The following is an 18,643-nucleotide window of genomic DNA, read 5'->3' as shown; positions in this document are numbered from 1 at the left end:
TCTCATTATATCTAAGAAATAATAATGTTACTTGCAAATTAGCTATTATAAATTCTTTCTCAGACATAATTACTGTATTGAACCTATCATTTCTACTTTTCAAATTTGATCGATGGCTGTCGATCAGTGCTGATGGTTGAGCGTGACTGTTCCCTTAAGGGAACAGGTTTCAAATGGAGAGGAAAATTCTAAAGTTCGCCTGTCACGGTTTGAAATAGTTTCCTTCTGTGAATATTTTAGTTAAAAATTATTCAACCTTCGAATTTAAAATTCTATTGAAACAGAAAAATTTCAACTCAGATACGATCGCTGGAAATGTTGTATACCGACTATCTTCTTATCCATTAAATAGAAAAAGAATTGCTGTTGCCTTTATATATTTACAGCGTTTATGTCCTAGTGTGCATCGGCCTTTAAGAAGGAAAATATGGTTTTACAAATACGTTACGAATCTGTTATTACGTACGTATATTTAAATACACATGGAAGGGAGACGGATATTCCTGTAATAACAACTTTAATAATTGAAATAGGGGAACGTTTTGATATACGTATAAGAGGTACGTGAATTTCCATACATGTAAAATACAGATCTCTAAAATGAAGTGTGCCTTATTAAACTACATTTAAATTTATAACAAAATTATAAAGACAGTCTGTCAAATAATTTGTGTAATGTGTAGATAATTAACATTCTTGAAAGGACAGAATGGCGTCAATGAGAATATAAGATGCATACCTACTTTAAATATAGCCATTAGTTTGCAAACCACGTTCTCTGCATCAATCATTTAAAATAAATTTGTATAATAAGTTGCAATTGTTAATTCTGCTGTTCTAAGAAGCAGAGTTAAAATTCAGTGATACGCCTATCTGAACTTTAGCAATTAAAATAACGCTTCATACTTCGTTTTCCCACAATTTCCTTACGTAATCACGTCAGTAGAAGATTGATATTAAGAATACAAATTGATTCTATGTAGCGAGAAAATAATAGGAGGGGGAACAGAGTTCATAAATAAAACGCAGAAAAAGTACTCAATCTCAAAGGTTCACATTGCTCGTATCTCTCAACCGCGGACATGACACGTGTTTAATAATTTATTTCTTCATGCTGCGTTTTCACTGTTGTTGCAAATGACACAGCAAATCTTAGATATAGACTTCAGAGAAGAAGAGAACTGTGCCTGTGATTCTTTGACTTTGATTTCATATGTTTGTTCACAGTATCGTTAAAAACTAACAATTCTGATAAGAAACCATTTCGATTTTCAATATCTTACATGGACTATATCAAAAGCCATTTCAAACATTTCTACTAATATTCCTGAATGCCTAAATTCGTCAACAATTTACTGTATATGAACACTAAATTAATGTCGAAAAATGAGTGTCGACTCGACTAATTTTTAGTGTCCATACGCAGTAGGTTACTAAATTACTCGCCACTCGACTAAAATACTGGACACATCTATCCCACCTTTAACAGTGCGAAAGAGAGTCTAATCGAATTTAGTGGCATTCAAAGGTGGACTCACCGCCGCCTCCCAACTAACTAGCCAACTGTTAACGACACAAGCGTGTACAAACTATCGTCCAGCAGTGCATCCATCCTTTCAGCACCGTTCAGCGTAGATTTCTCGGCGGTCAAGCTCGAGAAGCCACAAAATCGAATCCCAGTTAATCATGCCAGCGTATAACTAGCAATCGCACGCGACGCGCGCCGCTCAGAAGCGGAGCTAATAAGAAAGAAGGACAGTGTGAATGCATATTCATGGTTAGCCGAACGCGATGACCACCCTCTGGCAGGCAGGGTTGTACCGAGGTTGGTAACTTATGGGACGACGTTCACACGGCCGTGCACGAGATCGAACACGTGCGGGCACGCGCGGGCGCACGCACACAGGCCAGCGTTTCCAGCTCGGGGGTTGACAGGGCGCTGTGATCGATCGACTCATCAAACACCTTGCCATATTGTTGACAGAATCCCTTTCCACTGGCGGGAAAGAGAGATCCTCTATTTTTGTTACGCGCTGGTTTAACCTGACGGCGATTGCGCGAACCGGAGACTGATGACGTTTCCGTACGCGCTCGTCAAGAGATAAGGGAAACTTTTCGGGGGTGCAAAGATCGCCTTTCGCCCTGGAAAAATCGATCCCAGGCGGCCTTGGCTGAAGTCGCTGATAGAATACAGACCTTGGGGTGTCTTCAGTCTGTGGGCAGGGAAGACGGGAAATATTTAATCGTTTTGCAAGTGTTGTGATTGATAACTTGGAGAAGTTAGTGGGGTTTCTCTGTATTGAGGCGTTACTTGGCGATTGTACTATGGAGATATGGTAATTTATTGATATTTGATATAATCCTTTATTTTCGTACATTTCTGATCGTTTTATACGGTATACGCATTATATACTAATGGTCGAAAGTTTTTGATCACATGTTTAGGGGAACAGGCACTCAATATTAAGAATAATACACGTACGCGGAAACTAAAGTGGCAAAACTAAGTATAGGTATGATAAGAAAAAAGTATGCTAATTTGATATAAAGAGGAAAAAATTGACTATATTGTGCTTTGCTGTATTTTTTGTTTTATCAAACCTACATGTGATAAGTAACCAAATAGTTTTGAGGGGTAGTATAATTTAATTCAGATTTAATTAAGAACTTACGGAGAAGGGAGAAGTTTTTGGGTCGAATTAACTTTGTATAAAATGATTAAAATTAAAATAAGCTATGCATAATACAGAAAATGTCGTTTCATATAATGTTATAGAACCTTTTCCTTTTCTGTAACAAGTTTTTCTAACAGAAACATAGCTTAATGTTTGCTGCCAGTAGAATAGGTTCTCAAGTCAGACACATTTCACATTCGTTTTAGACGCATCTTGAGTAATTAATAACTCAGAAACGAAAGTTATTTTATCATATAAAATTATTTCTTCAAATTTCTGCTACCTGTATATTATTCATATTCACATACCTCGTCATGAGGTTTCGAAAATACGAGACAAATGTACTGAAATTGTGAAACTTTTCTACGAGATCGAAAATTGAAATGAATTTTCATTCCCTGTATATCTAAATTCAATAATAAAATTCTATTTCGAATACGTTCCCAATTTTTTTCACATGTTTCTGCAAATACACGTACGTCGAAACAAAGGATAAAAGCAGCATTTGGACAAAACGTGTATTTAATAAATACAATCGCAGAAATTCACAAAATTAGCCATTTTTACATGGACAGTCTTGTTTAATTTCGTTATCCAAATGTATTGAAAAATATCTTGCTTTTATCCTGCACGGCTGAAAAATTTGAACCTCCACCTCTGCTGGAGCAGAACCGTCCTAACACCGTTACTACGTTCCATTATTACGACGCAACGCGGCGTACGTTTCGTGTTTTCCCCTAAATCGAGTAACTAAAAAAAAAAGAGGAATTTGATATTCAAAGGACGAGGAATGTAGATGAAATTGTTAAGCGGCACAAAGGGAACAATTTATTCGTTGTCAACGGACTGGGTTCACTGTAAATGGTGAAAATAAAGTTCTGGAAATTGGCTAGGAACGATTTTTCGCTGGTACTGTGGATTGCAATATCTCTGTGTTACAATAATTACGTGAAATCAAATTGTCACGGAATTGAATTCAGTTAATTTCGTGAAAACAGAAGTCTGAAGGTTTTAATACCTTAAGAAAAGAATTTAAATAAAATTAAAGGATACTATTACTCGGCTTAATTAAATAATTGAACTATTCGTCAACAATTCTATCGTTATCAGTAGAAAATGCAGCTTTCAACAAGAATTCTACTTGGCAAGTAAATGAAGACAGACAGGATATGTGTTTATATGTCATTTTTTCATTGTTTTTAAGCATAGAATCAACTCCCGAAGTGGGTTCCACATATTAAGAAACACCCCATATAAATCCGATAACTTAGAGTTATCAATCTTTACATCAAGTTCATTTAGACATCTCTTATTAACCCTAAACTGATTCTCGATACCATCAATCGTCACAATGTTAAAAATTGATAATAAAATTTCTCTCACAGCCAACAAAATTCGGTCTCGACAGAATTAAAGTGCGATAAAAAAAAAATCAATCGTTCCAGCGTTGAGACATAGCCTCTTGGAACGAGCACAGTGTCTCAGGATCGAATGGAGCGCGCGTAAATGAAAGAAAAACAATATAAAAATTGACAATTCCTGGATCTGGCCGAATCTAGCGTAGAATATTGCCGGAGGGGGTTTATCTCGTCGCGGGAAGAGTCACGCGTCGCGACATAAGTATGCATGAAGTTAGCTCGGGGTCGTCTGAAATATTAAGCAGGCCAGACTCTTCTCGTGGGTCGACGACTGAAAACTGTTTACCTAGGAGAGCGAGACGACGGCAACGAGGAAGATACAGGGCGCGTGGGAGGCGTGGGGGGTTGGTAGGGGCCACGTTAAAATCCCGGCCGACTAGCTGTTCCGTTTGATAAATAATGCGACTCGCATTTTGCGCGGGAAAACTTTCGGATTGCACGAGCCGGCAGAGACGGATAGAGGGAAAACAGCGGTGGCGGGCTGCTACGGCGCAAGCAATTCAATTCAGACGCCCTTGAGGTGAATTTTCATTCGAAACTTCGCACTGAGGCTTTTAATGAAAAGAAAGAGGCCAAAAGGGGCGAATAAACTGTCCTCTTTCCAGTCGAGCCAGTGTTGTGTCCAACTTCCTGTCGATTCAAAGTGCACGGAACTCTCGCGGTGATCGTTCTCAAGGACCGATGTTAGAAGCTTGTGGAGCGAGAGGAGATGAATTTTCGGTCGACGATGATGTCCTTTTATGAATGAGTTCGTCTGTTATATGAGAACAGTATGAGGTAGTGTTGTATGAGAACAATGGCTTGAAAGTAGAGGAACACAATCACATGGAAGTGATACCACTCGGAAAAGTATGCTCATCAGGTAAAATAAGAAATTACTTGTAAGCTTAGAAAAAGACTATTAACCTGTTAACCGAGAATTAACTATTGTTCCACTCATTTCACAACGAAACGTTTCGTCATACCCAGTTCACAGGTTAATATGAATTAAGGTAAATAAATACATTGATTAGATATAGTCAGATTGAATTAAAATTGAATATAATAAATACAAGTACCTAAGTTCTGATCGGCCAATATTCGAATGGATACTGTTTGTGTATTCTTCGAATGACTGTAAGGGGAATGTTTAGCCACCAAGGAAGCGGCAGTAATTTTCTCATCTTTACAACGTATCCCCCGCTTCGTTTACTTCGGCTAAGTTGCCGGTAAATCAAGCGCAACGTCTCGTTGGCGCGAGAGTAACGTTCAATTTCCATGAATAGGCGCCCGGAGACGGGAGTATCTATCCTTCCCTTTTTTCTTCTAGCTCGAAATTAAAAGCTCCTACCGAGCCTGGAATTCCCAAGAGCGAAGTTTCTCAACAAAGACCCTGGATTCTTTCCCTTCTTGTTTGCTTCTTGAACGTGTCGCTGGTATAATGTACAACAGTTTAAATTATCGTCAAGATTAGGATATTCTAGCTTCGTGATTGACGTCTGAGATATGCTAGCTTAAATGTATTCAAAATTACAAAAATGAAAAACAGGAGCGTGAAAGAAGATAAAAAGATAGTACTTGTTAAGCTTGTCTAAATCACCTGATGCCAAGTTGTTTAGTTCCATTCTATTGTAAAACCACATATTGCTGCTTCTAGCATGCTTTACTACATTTTTAAGTTCTGCAGTCTTTAGTAGATATTAGTATAAGTTCTCATAAGGTGGCAGCGTTTCATTCTTAATGTCTACTATTTTTAGTTCTATTAAGTGGAAGATCAGATCTCTTTATTGTTTCAATCCCTATTTTTTTAATACAACATGTTCTTATTATGTCCTAGTTCTTAACAATCATAACAGATCTATATGAGATGCTTACGCTAATTAAATGCATACTTCCCCATCTTAAGGCAATTTCAAAAGCCACCTATGTATACGTTCCTTCACACGAAATGATGGAACAACAAATAAAATTTAAATTCTTTCCAAAATGACTCCGAATTAGCATACACGCCTAATTAAGACAACTAAAAAAGGTTCCATATTGCAGTACACAGAGGTATTAGCACAACATTATTCTCATCCTCCACGTCTCCGTATTATTCCACATTCTCCCTGAAAAGCTCCGAGTCAAATTCCACACTCACCCAGCAAACTTTTCCACGGACTCTACCTTTTGTGTACGCGAACCAGCATCAAACAAAACCACGAGTAGAGTCCAAGCCGCGACGAAAAGAAGGAGGAAACAAATCCGGTGAAATATTAAAAAATACGTGGCCTGGTTGGCCGGCAGTTTCGCGGGAACGAGCGTGGCGAAGATTGCGAAGCTTCGCGGAAAGATTCCTTACAAAGTCTGACTTATTTAGCCCGAAGCTGCTCGTGCCTTCGCTCACTCCGCCTTGCAACCCCTTCTTCGATCCCTTTCGACCCCACCAACCTAGTTTCACCCCGACGGACCGCGACTCGGCCAGACAAGGGCAGAGGCGGCAGCGGGGGCGGGCAAGGGAGGGTGTGCAGGAGCGTTGAAAGGACGAAATGCTCCTTTGTCGGCGGCCCCCGCACCGCGGAACTTTATTAATTGCGCGTTTTGTTATGCAGATTCCTGCAGAGCGAGCTCACCCGACCCTCATCCTCCTCTTTCTTTCTTCTGTCTTCGATCGCCTACCGAGACCCGCGTGCTCGTGTGTCCAGGACCTTTAAAAGATTACCTCGAATCCCGTCGCCTTCAATTCGAGGCACTGAAACTTTTCCCCATTTACGCAGCTGAAACTTTCGTTCCTGAGGATGCTCCTCGAAGACCGAGACGAGGAGAAATTTTGACTTTTCAACGCGAAATTGGCGGCTTCGAGTGCCGAATGGATTAGAGTTTACGGCTCAAAGGTGCTGTTTAATTGTGGAAAGTCGTTGGGTCTCCACTGGAGTGGTGGAATGGGGATGAATTCTAGATCGCGAGTAGTCTAATACGACTTATTTCTGTGGTTATAAAGTTATTAGGTAAAACGAAGTAACTCATTTTCCAAAAATTCAGTACAGGGTTTATGTGTCTAAGAGAGTAAGTAAAATAGAAGTCACAGTTCCTAATTTTGATGAGACTTTCCAGAACTGTAGACTAGCCAAAAATATTCAAAATATTCAAAAATATTCATAGTTAGAAAGTAGAAGTAGCCCTCGAAGTTAAAAGTGGAAAACATATTTTATACAATATTTTAGAAACTATTTCATATATACCTACTTTTAAAAATGGCCAAAACCATACACCATAAGAGTCTGCATTTTAAACTTTATATCACTATGCCGAAATTGATTAAAAAAGACGCGTGACAATTGGGATCTTTTGTATAGTAAAAATAAAACAAGTCACACTACTGATTTTATAATTGCTGTGATTTTAGCAAATGGAACTAAAGAACAGTGATTACACTCGGTCTAATTAAATAGTTAGGTCTATATTCCATAACAATAAAGTTCTCGTCGATCATCGACGATCTCTCGCTTATTTCGTTCGCTGTCTACGAGACACACAATCGAATAAATTACAGTTATGTTGGCCGTTCGTTATTTGCTTGAATACAATGCACAGACACGTACAAATTATTCAGAATCCGATATTCCTTCTCCATTTGGAAGCGCGGTAGCCACTCGAACTGTATCACGTTTACATTTTTCACGTGAAATCAGACTGATTTGTGTCTCTATGATTGCGCGAGCACGTAACGTTCATTTGATTGCTTGCTATTTCAAATGTAAGACCGTGGACGACAATTAAAAGCAAAGTTTTCAAGGAGTATTGAGTCCTATCAAACAAATGGAAAGAAACCTGAAAGAATTCATACAAGTTCGCTCCTTTGTTTAATGCTTTTCTGAATAGAAATACAGTTCATTAACGTATTTAAATAATAATTCATAAGTTATTATAACGTTACCAGGAATGATTTTATATAAGTCTGGTACGAATATTCAATTTGAAAATTCTCTGTATGCTATAAGTAATTATTTTTAATAATAGCATGGCAGGGATTTAAAAATACCTCTACGTAGTAAGGATTAGTACAAAACGTAAAACATTCTCAACATTTGAACATGTCAAAGTCCTTCCTAAAAAAATTCGCAAGCCACTGTATCTTCTCACTAACGACCTCCACCACTTTCAAGCGAAACAGAGTAGCTGATTAAAAGCGCTCCGATAAAATCCTCGAGGAACAATGCAAAAGTGTACCCGTGACTGGAATATCGATTCTGACAAAAATCTTCTTGCCCGCTAATGTTTTTCCGGCATTCCTCGTTGAACAACGCTTAGGTGCTCCGCTCTCCGACTCCCTCCATCCTCTGTATATTAAATGGCGTTCATGGTTCGCCAGTCAAATTGAATCCTGGGCTATTGGCAGATTCTGAATAAGCCCTAACAATGGAGTCTGTTACACGGGCCTTCCTACTTTCTACCACCCAGAAGGCGCGCCCTTCATCCCACTTTCGGTACCTGGTACCTTGGGGCTCCTTGCTACGGAGCCGTCAGCCCGCCTCCCCTGGTTCTCCCCGTCATTCTTCGGTTTCCTTCAATTTCCGAGACAGGAAAGCCATGTCTGTGCAGCCGCCTCGCTACCTCGGAAATTGGAAATAAATCGCGACGATATCGATGTAAAATGCGAAGGTGATCGCCGACGAAACCTTTGTTCTGCATTAGGTACCGACAAACTGCGTACCTGTCAACGTCCAATCGCGTTTCGACGATGAATTACTCGATGGAATCGCCTGGACCGATCATTATAGTCAGTTGCGTCGATCTTATGAATGGATATTGCATGGGGAGGAAAAGTTTGTTATTAGTTTGTGTTAATAAGAGAGATTTCGGGTTCCTTTGAACGTAAGAGGTTATACAGGGTGATCTACTGAAATAAAGCTACCCAGATATCTATTCCATGATGATGATGTAATTTTATTGGAAACTAATTTACTTGAGACTTTAAAAGAAACATTCTTTGCAGTATATTGGTCCCTCGATGCCATTCAAATTGTATGTAAAATATTTTCTGTCATCACAGTTAGAAAAAGAGGTATTTCGGTAGCTTTACTTAATTGGACCAGCCGGTATTTATGGATTGGATCCAAGATCCAATATATTTTACTAAGAGTTGTCCTTAGCCGTCGACAAGAATCTTCTAATTCTAATTATAAACATGATTTTAACGTTATGCCCTCGGATAATGAGGAGAGTTATTCCTTCACCCAAAGGGTGGGTCATTGTCCTCCACTGTATTCATTGACCACCCGAGGCGTAGTTATGCGGGACAAACAAAAACACCAACTACGTACGTATATGTTAATTTTTCTACTAAACTCGTCTATGTTAATCTTTCAACAAACAAAACAACCACGTATAACATATGCAGCTCATAATTAGTCCACTTCCACCAGGTGAATTTCCCTAATGAAATACGTAATCTCTACACAGGACAATATACTCTCTCCATTTATTCCGATTTCGCGAGACGTCCAGTCTGACACGAGATTTCAGGTATCGGCGTGGATGGTAACGCGATACCCCAGGGAAAAAAGACAGACATTGCGATAGGGGGTAGCTGTCGGAGAAATAATTAAGTGATTACCAAGCGTTCGAGGGGGATTTTTCGTCATAGAGAAGAGAGATTTAATCCGTCGATGTAGGCAGGAAAATAGGCGGTCGCATTGTCTGCAGGATGTTAAGAGGGTTACAGGCAAAGGAGTTAGGGGCACACTGAGCTGGTGGGCGTGCAACGGTGTCGGTGTAATGAAGAGCGACAGTGGCGCCCCAAGCCATCGCTAATTTGCCGCTAAGTGGCCGGCTTTGTTTCCGTACGTTGATCCCATCGTTCGCAATATCCTGGATCTGAGGCGACGTTCTGCGTCGCTTAAGAGAGACATCCAAATAACCGGCGGGTACTATGGCCGCAATTGACTGCGGACTAATTTCGCCAGCGGCGGTAAGAGGGAGGAGAGAAAAAAGGAGAAGAATTACGGAAGGATCTTGTCGGAGTTAAGGTATCGGTTGATTGAACAACTAGTAGAATAAGAAGCAAGGGGGTGCGAGAGGGGTAAAGGGGAAAAACAGAAAATCACAGAGTGATTACCGAGGAGGGACTTAAAATCAACCTCACTGACTGGCTGGAATACACAGTGTAATCAGTACTGGATTCATTTTTATACTAGCTGAAGACTGAACGCTAATTGTATATTATAGAATTATAGTTTTATTATAGTTTTATTATACATAGTTGTTCGCAAGTTCGTTCACAAAAATTGTTTAATTTGGGCAGCATCGTGGACAAAAGTGTCCATAAACCAGTTACGATCCAGTTGTTGGTGGCAGTCAAGGTGAACACATGCTAAGGGTATAGTTTAGAGGATAGAGCCATTTAGATATTCAGCTTTCTCTTTGCTGTCTCCAAGTAGATCTCCATCATCTATGAATTGACAGTGAAACCGGATGGGCAAGGGAAATTTCAGCAGATCAATTGCGCGTTGGAGGATAATAATGACCAGTTGAACTACAACGTCGTAACAAACCTGGTATAGGTACCTGGTCGTAGTGATTCGCAAAGCGATGAGAGTACATCCGATACAGCCTATCCTGGACCGGAAATGGGTGGAAAGGTTCGAGCTGCCAGCAGTATTGCCCAGAGGCGAGGCCGCTTACTGTGGAACCGGCGATGAACGCGTGGTTCCCGTTTTACACGACCCAACATGATCCCAACTACTTCATGGACTCTGAGAAATTTGATCCCAAGCGATTCCTCGTCGACGGGGGGAGGGTCATAAACTCTAGCACGTTCGTATCGCTTCGAATTGGTCCGAGGATATACGTGGTTATCAGATTCGCGATGGTAGAGGTGGAAGTATTAATTTCCCATCTGTTGGCTCGATGTAACGTTAAATGTTGCTCGAGGACGAGCATACAGTTGAAAATCTGCAGTTCGGTGTTTGACTTCAACGTCGAAGGTTGTATCTAGGTGAAGATTGAACCTAGTTTGTAGTTTGGCCTCTGATGGAAACGAGGAAGTGAGAAAAGTGAGTTGAAACGTATGAATCAAATTTGTAAATGGATTTAATGAAGGATTTAGGGGCAAAAATGGTCGAAGATTTTGAACAGAATTTAAATTTTTCATTTTAATACTGCTCTTGTTTGCAGTCATCATTTCTGCACTTTTCTTTCATTTACAACGAATAAATCACGGATTGAAGTTTGAAACGTCCCATATTTTAGTTTCAGAATTCTAGGTTTTCTAACAACTAGGAGTCTGTATTTGAATCACTGAATTCGTCTTCGAATCAAACACACAGTTAGTTGAAGCATAAAATGGTATCTCACTAAGATCTTCACGTTTCCATAATCAATGTAATGACTGTCACGACTGTCTTAATGAGTTTTGAGACATTATTAATACTCTTTAGCCCCTTTACATATGATTTTCTCTCGTAATGTTTTCACCTTCGCTATCGATCTATCTCAGACTGTTAACCACAGAGCTCCCGTTAACTGTACATAGATCCATCATACGTTGACGTGTGATCGGCTGCAAACGTATTGTAAAAAGTCCACGAATCATACTCGTAAAAAACGTGAAGGGATAAAAAAGCAAGAATTTTCACAGGTGATTGTGTATTATCATTAGAATGGCTTATTATGTGATCTCAATATTACACTATTGTTTCCACTAAAACGTATATAAATGACTCATTACACGTTACTACAGCATTTTCCATTGTTTACAAGGCTAATTCAGTCTTTCAAGTAACCGCGTAAGTAAAACAAGGTTCTGTAAAGACGCCAACATGGACAACCTGTCGTTCATTCTATCAATTCTAGCAATATTTCTCGTTGTTTATTATTCCTTGAAAAATCGAAACATCTTCAAGAATCATGGAGTGCCATATGTATCCTGCAATCCAATTGTGGGAAACATGGGTCCATTGTTGCTGGGTAAATATAACTTGATGGAACTACTACAAGAAATATACGATTCCCATCCTGAAGCTAGATATGTTGGTTGGTACGAATTAAGCTCTCCAAGAATCCTTCTGCGGGACATCGATCTAATTAAATCCGTGTGTATAAAAAATTTTGAGTATTTCCAAGATCATCAGCCAGCAACTGTCAAGGAACTGGATCCACTTTTCAGTATGTCCCTATTCTCCATCAACGGTAATACGTGGAAGAAAACAAGAGCTCTGACATCATCTGCGCTTGCATCAGGCAACATTAAGGTTATGTTCAAGTGGATAACAAAGTGCGCAACTAATTTCGCTAATGATCTGTCTACATTACCAAAGGAGGAACGCGAGATTAGTCTAAAGCCATGGGTCCTTAAGTACATAATAGACATGGTCATGAGTCAGGTGTTCGATATTTCTATCGATTCGAGAAAAGATACAAACAATTTATTCCATTTATACACCAAAGAAGCAGCAAATTTTGACGGATTAATGAAATCATTTAAGTTGTTACTGTTCAGAAATATGCAATGGATCGCGAAAATTGTGAATATCAAGCTGATAAGGAAACGCGTCTCGAATTTCTTCTTCGACCAAATATTGTCTGCCATAAAAATCAGAGATGAACAAGGCATCCAAAAACAGGACATACTCCAGGCGATGATAAAAATGAAAACTTTCAATTATATATATGCTTATGAGAATACTTATTAAGAATATATTACAAATAACATTGTATGTAGTTTCATCAATCTGATCATATGTATATACTATTCAGTAATGAATAAATGACATAATAATGGAATGTAGAAAATCTTAAGGCTCTAATTCACGTCTTACAGTACATAAGTTCGACCAAAGCGGAAACAGGAAATTGAAGCGCATTACGCTTGATCACTTCACATTTCTACAGTAATCTTACAGTAATTCTTACAGTAAGAAGGAAAGTGCTTTAACAGAAAAAAAATATTCTCTTACATTTAAATAATGCACATTATTACTTGTAAACATAATTTTTTATGCACAGTCATTATATGAAAATTGAGTGTATAATTATCTACCTAACCCAGACCTAACCCAGACCTATATTATTTTGACTCGTAAATAATCATTATTATCCTACTTCCTTATTCAACACCTCTGAATATATTGAAGAAAACAGTACGTTTATATGCAGTATCTTACTAAATGAAGTGATACACTTGTCGAACAGATGTTTGAATGCCCAGGCTTATCACACAAAAATACAAGGATATACTTATTCAACACTGCCCTCAAGTATTTAATATTAATAATAACAATAAAATTCATGCATGCAATGATGTTCAAATTCATTAACTGCCAATGTTTAATCAGCCTTTACAATTATAAAAATTAGAGAAACACTTCGGTCACCGATGACCATCATGGCGCTACAGGAGAAACAATCTGCGGTCACATATAAACACTGTGGCGGTCAACGATTTAAGTAAGAGAATGATATCTGTGTCTGTGATGTTGAACAAGCACGTTAGAAGAAATTTCTAGAAGAGATGCTCGTTTGGCCAGACAATCAACTATTTCATCAGGTGTAATTCCAATGTGGGCCGGAAGCGAAAAGGAAAAAAGACCGAGTTTGCCCTCGAAGTAGTAATAATTTAGCTAATAATTTCCCTAACGCAGCACTTCGCGGAACGACTTATCGCTACGACCGTCAATACGCGACAGTTTTTCATGTCTCTAATAATCCTTCAGTTGAAGATCTATGAATACATAATTGCGTCTCACTAATCATCACTAAATCGGCATACAGATCCTGCTGACCATGGAAACACTATGAGACTTCTTTTCCACCTAAGAACCGTGCCACAAATCAATCGAAAGTAAAATAAGCCTTCGATTGCATTTACAAATACTCTGACGTTAATATGGAAATTTATGTAATTATTTATTACATTATATAACTAGAGAAAGGTTATTTCAAAAGTCACAATATACGTCGAAGTACATAAATTACGACAAACTGTTTCCTCCAAAATTATTGCAGATATATTCACAAATTTTCCCTTTTAAATGTATAGAGGAGACTAATCAACGTCACACCCGATACGAACTAAATAAATATTTAAGCATGCCACGGATGTAGTAATAAAAGTAGTCAAGACCGATTACAGATTCAACGAAATTTCATGTATCGATTATCTTCTTATCCAACAGATAGAAAAAGGAGAATTGTTCATTATGTAATCGGCCTTTACATCGATAAAATTGTGAGTCATTGATTGTCATGTCGTTCAGATACATCTAGATATACCCAAAAATGTCACACAAAAATACGAGGATTAAACGTGGGAGGTACCTAGCTTCATTGAGGCGCTCCTGAAAATTATACGTACATGCCGCTCCTGAAAATTATACGTACATGGCTCTCCGTTATATAAGTATCAGCATAGGTAATGAAAGTTCAGTCTTGAACTAGTGCAGGGGCAACACTCTGCTACACTAATCTCTGAAAGTGACCACGGTATTGCCATGGAGACTTTACCATATATTTTGTCGGTTCTAGCAGTAATCGTTGCCATTTATTACTACCTTCTCAAACCACGAAACATATTTAAAGAACACGGAGTTCCGCATATTCCACCGCTGCCAATAATCGGAAACTATGGGCGGTTCCTTCTCGGTAAACAATCCCCCCATGAGCAAGTACAAGAAGTCTACGATCTACATCCGGATGCTAAGTACGTCGGTTTCTACGAATTCACTAGACCCGCGATCGTACTCCGCGATATCGAACTCATCAAATCTGTGGGCGTGAAAAGTTTCGAATCTTTCCCAAATCATCGTTTTATTACTGATAAGACTCTAGATCCGTTACTCAAGAAGTTGCTATTAAGTCTGGAAAATCAAGAATGGAAGGACGCGAGAGCTGCAGTGTCGCCCACGTTCACATCGAGCAAACTTAAGAGTCTGTTCCCACTGATCTCGGACTGTGCACAGGACTACGCTCGATACGTATCGAAATTCCCAGAGAATAAACGTGAGGTCGAGCTGAAAACTCTCTTCACCAAGTACACGAACGATGTCACCGCCAGCTCCACGTTTGGATTTACCGTGGACTCCAAGAAGGACCCTAAGAATGCGGTCTACATGCACTACCGCGGGGCCGCCGATTTTTCCTCACCTCGAATGTCACTAGCTCTGTTGCTATACAGGGTTGCTCCGAACCTTGCACGTTTCTTCTCCGTCAGGTTAATTACGAAAAAGGCAGCAGATTTCTTCTACGATGCAATATCATCGACAGTGAAGAATCGCGAAGAACAAAATATCTCTAGACCAGACATGATCCAGCTGCTGATGGAGACGAAGAGCAAGAAGCAGCCTATGAAAAGACTCTCAAACGACGAGATTGCGAGTTATAGTTTCAGTTTCTTCTTTGGTGGTGTCGATACCGTTTCCTCTCAATTGTCTTTCGTCTTATACTATATAGCAGTGAACTCCGAGGTCCATAAGAAACTGCAAGAAGATATCGATAAAGTTCTAGAGGAGACGCAGGGCAATCCGACCTACGACGCGGTAATGAATATGCCGTACCTGAACGCGGTTGTCTACGAAGCCATGAGGCTAAACACGGTAGCAGTTTTTCTCGATAGAGTCGCTGTACAGAAGTTCGAGCTACCTCCAGCATTGCCTGGAGCTAAACCGCTGGTTGTCGAACCTGGCACATCGATCTGGTTACCAGTTTACTCGATTCATCACGATCCTAATCATTTCCCTGATCCCGAGAAATTTGATCCTGATCGGTTCCTCGGTGATGGGAAGAAATTACTGAATTCTGGCATGTTTATGCCGTTCGGAATTGGTCCCAGGATGTGTATCGGCAAGCCACTTGCATTAATAGAAATGAAAGTGTTAGTTTTCTACTTATTAGCTCGTTGCGACTTCAAACGGTGCTCAAGGACGACGGTGCCATTGGAGATGGCCAAGATGATATCGTTTTCAGCATCCCGCGGTGGCACTTGGGTGAAGATAGAACCTAGGAAGCATGTGTCTCCATTTCTTGATGCCTGTATGACCAATGGACAATTAAACGTAGGAAGTGAATAATTCAAAGCATCATGTTTGGTGTTTTTGTAAATACTTGAGGGTAATGTTGAATGAGTGTATGGCGTGATTTTGAATCCTACTGATTTATATTCTTTTCGTATGTTTTGAGGACAAATTCTATGTAATTTCGAATAATTGATGAGATAGTATCTGTCATAATTATTTGAATGTTTGTATTCAACTTTATAGAAAAACGAAAAAAGATAGCTTTAAACGCCAAACAAATATTGACAAGGAATTGTATTCTCTTATACATTAAATCAAATATATCCATAAGGAAAACAAATATATGGTATAAAAACGACTGAGAGAGCTGAATGTTACTGAACGCTAATGGTATGAAGGGAATCAGATTAAAATTGTGAGGCCTATTTTATCAATGGTATAAAGAAGACACCCAATCTCTGTAGTCTCTTCTCAACTTTATTTTATTATGTAATCCATTTTCTAATGGAACAGCTTTTTTTTTATTTATTAAATTATAGAACCCCTTACGGGGTTATTAGCAATATACACAATTTGATTTGTATTTGGTTACACATGTATTTACTGTCTAGAGCTCTATATATATATACATACATGTATATGTCTATTTAAGAAGAAAATAATAAAAGAAAATTATCTAGGTGGTTCATAATAATTTTACATCTAAGGGTATATATCGTGATTTTTAAGAAATTTGAAAATGATTAGCAATGGTTGAACAAATGGTTTACACAAGAAGGCATCTGTCATATAAAGACAGCATAAATCGAGTTGACAAAGCTTTTGTATCATATCATTCCTTCCATTATCCAGTAGTGGACACAGCCATATAACATAATTTAGATCCTGCTCCAGACACCTGCACTGACACTTTAGAGCATTAGTAATTTTAATTCGGAAAAGTGAAGCAGCCAGATTATAATGATTTGCACGGCATCTATTGGTCCTGGAAACGAAATTTCTGAGAGATTCTTGTATGCAAACCATTGTTTGAGTCTCTTTTATCCATGAAAAAAGTAAAACCGTCTTTCCATAAAGGTGGAAACTTGCTACTAAGATAGATTTCGTTGAGGAGGTCGAATAGAATAAGTTTAATCTTGATTGGGAGACTAACAATGCAAGAGTATTCAATTTTGTCAAGTCCTGGAGCAGACTTAAGGCTAACATTATTAAGTACAAGATTAAACTCGTGAAAATCAAATGGAGAAGATAGGAACTGATTTTCCTGACCTCGATCTAATAAAGGAATATCTAAGGGTTTGCTGAAAAGTTTTCAAATTCGTCTTAAAATAAGCTACAATACTAGCCAAAAATAAAGGTATGGTTCCATTTGAAAAAATGGTCGTGACCTTCACCCTCACCTTTGCACGTCCGCCGGGAAAAATAAAAGTCCCACCACATACTCTTCCACTTGATGCTGAACAACTTTCCTCTGAAATATTTTTGCGTATATTTGATATTTGTGGAGATATTCGTCTGTAACGCTTTATAACTTCCACCCTGTATGTAAGTATTCTACCGTGGCACCTTCGTGCACTCAGTGACACTTGATAACTATTTTAGAATATTTATTTATGTTATGGCTATTTACGACGCTTGTGGGATGTGGTTTATATCTATCCAAAGAAAATTACGGCATGAAATGCAAATGCGGGAAGGGTTAGCATACCTGTTGCGAAAATTTCACCAAGTGTGTTACCAAAAATATTTTACAAATTTTGGATCTAAGTCTGCAAGAAACCAAACCACAGAAATTACCACATACTGCTGAGATTCTATTGACCAGCCGCATCTATGATTAAAATGCTTTAATACAATATAACGGTAGACAGAATAAAAATTAATCTTTCATTTTTGTACTTCTAATAAAACTTTTTAATTATTGAATAATGCACATTTTAGTTCAAAGTATTTTCTAATTTGCGATGATATTAAAATTACTACGTAGATTGATGAATTAGTACCGAAATAAGGTATATGATCAATCACTGATTGAGATGAATATATGCAATTCACGTTAAAAATAAGAATTTCTGAAGAATGAATTAGCGAAATCATTTTCTCTGCGTTTACATACACATACTTTTCTTCTAATATTTTCTTTATCCAGCACACCACAAACGTAGCAATTTAGCCTACGCGCAGGCAACTGACAGTCGGTAACCAATTTTGTAACAACTTTGCCGGTGTAAAGATTGATTATAGATTCAACGAAATTTCATCTATCGATTGTCTTCTTATCCAACAGACAGAAAAAGGAGGATTGTTCATTATATAATCGGCCTTTACATCGATAAAATTGTGAGTCACTGATTGTCTTGCCCCTCGAGTACGCCTAGACTTATCGCACAAAGATACGAGGATTGAAAGGGAGAGGTACCCAGCTTCGTTGAGGCGTTCCTGAATATCATACGCACGCGGCGATTCATTATCAATATAAGTATCAGCGTAAGCAATGTAAGTTCAGTCTTGAACTGGTACAGGGGCAACACTATCCTACAGTAATCTCTGAAAGTGACCACGGTATTGCCATGGAGAT

The 18,643-nt window shown here is 38.7% G+C and overlaps 2 protein-coding genes and 1 pseudogene across 2 annotated transcripts in view; 2 read left to right on the top strand and 1 right to left on the bottom strand.

Moving 5' to 3' along the window:
* The window catches only part of LOC143178795 (membralin-like), a 195,717-nt gene that overhangs the window by 13,170 nt on the left and 163,904 nt on the right, over window positions 1-18,643 (bottom strand). The window lies entirely within an intron of this gene.
* Window positions 11,875-12,747, top strand: LOC143178968 (cytochrome P450 9e2-like). Its single transcript, XM_076377912.1, has one exon. It carries the CDS (start codon window positions 11,875-11,877, stop codon window positions 12,745-12,747), a length of 873 nt encoding a protein of 290 aa, XP_076234027.1.
* LOC143178967 (cytochrome P450 9e2 pseudogene) lies at window positions 14,545-17,317 on the top strand (annotated as a pseudogene).

The sequence above is a fragment of the Calliopsis andreniformis genome, chromosome 5 (assembly GCF_051401765.1).
Source record: "Calliopsis andreniformis isolate RMS-2024a chromosome 5, iyCalAndr_principal, whole genome shotgun sequence".
Lineage (NCBI taxonomy): Eukaryota > Metazoa > Arthropoda > Insecta > Hymenoptera > Andrenidae > Calliopsis > Calliopsis andreniformis.
Note: the sequence above shows the minus strand (reverse complement) of the source record. Positions and strands in the feature narration are given on the sequence as shown.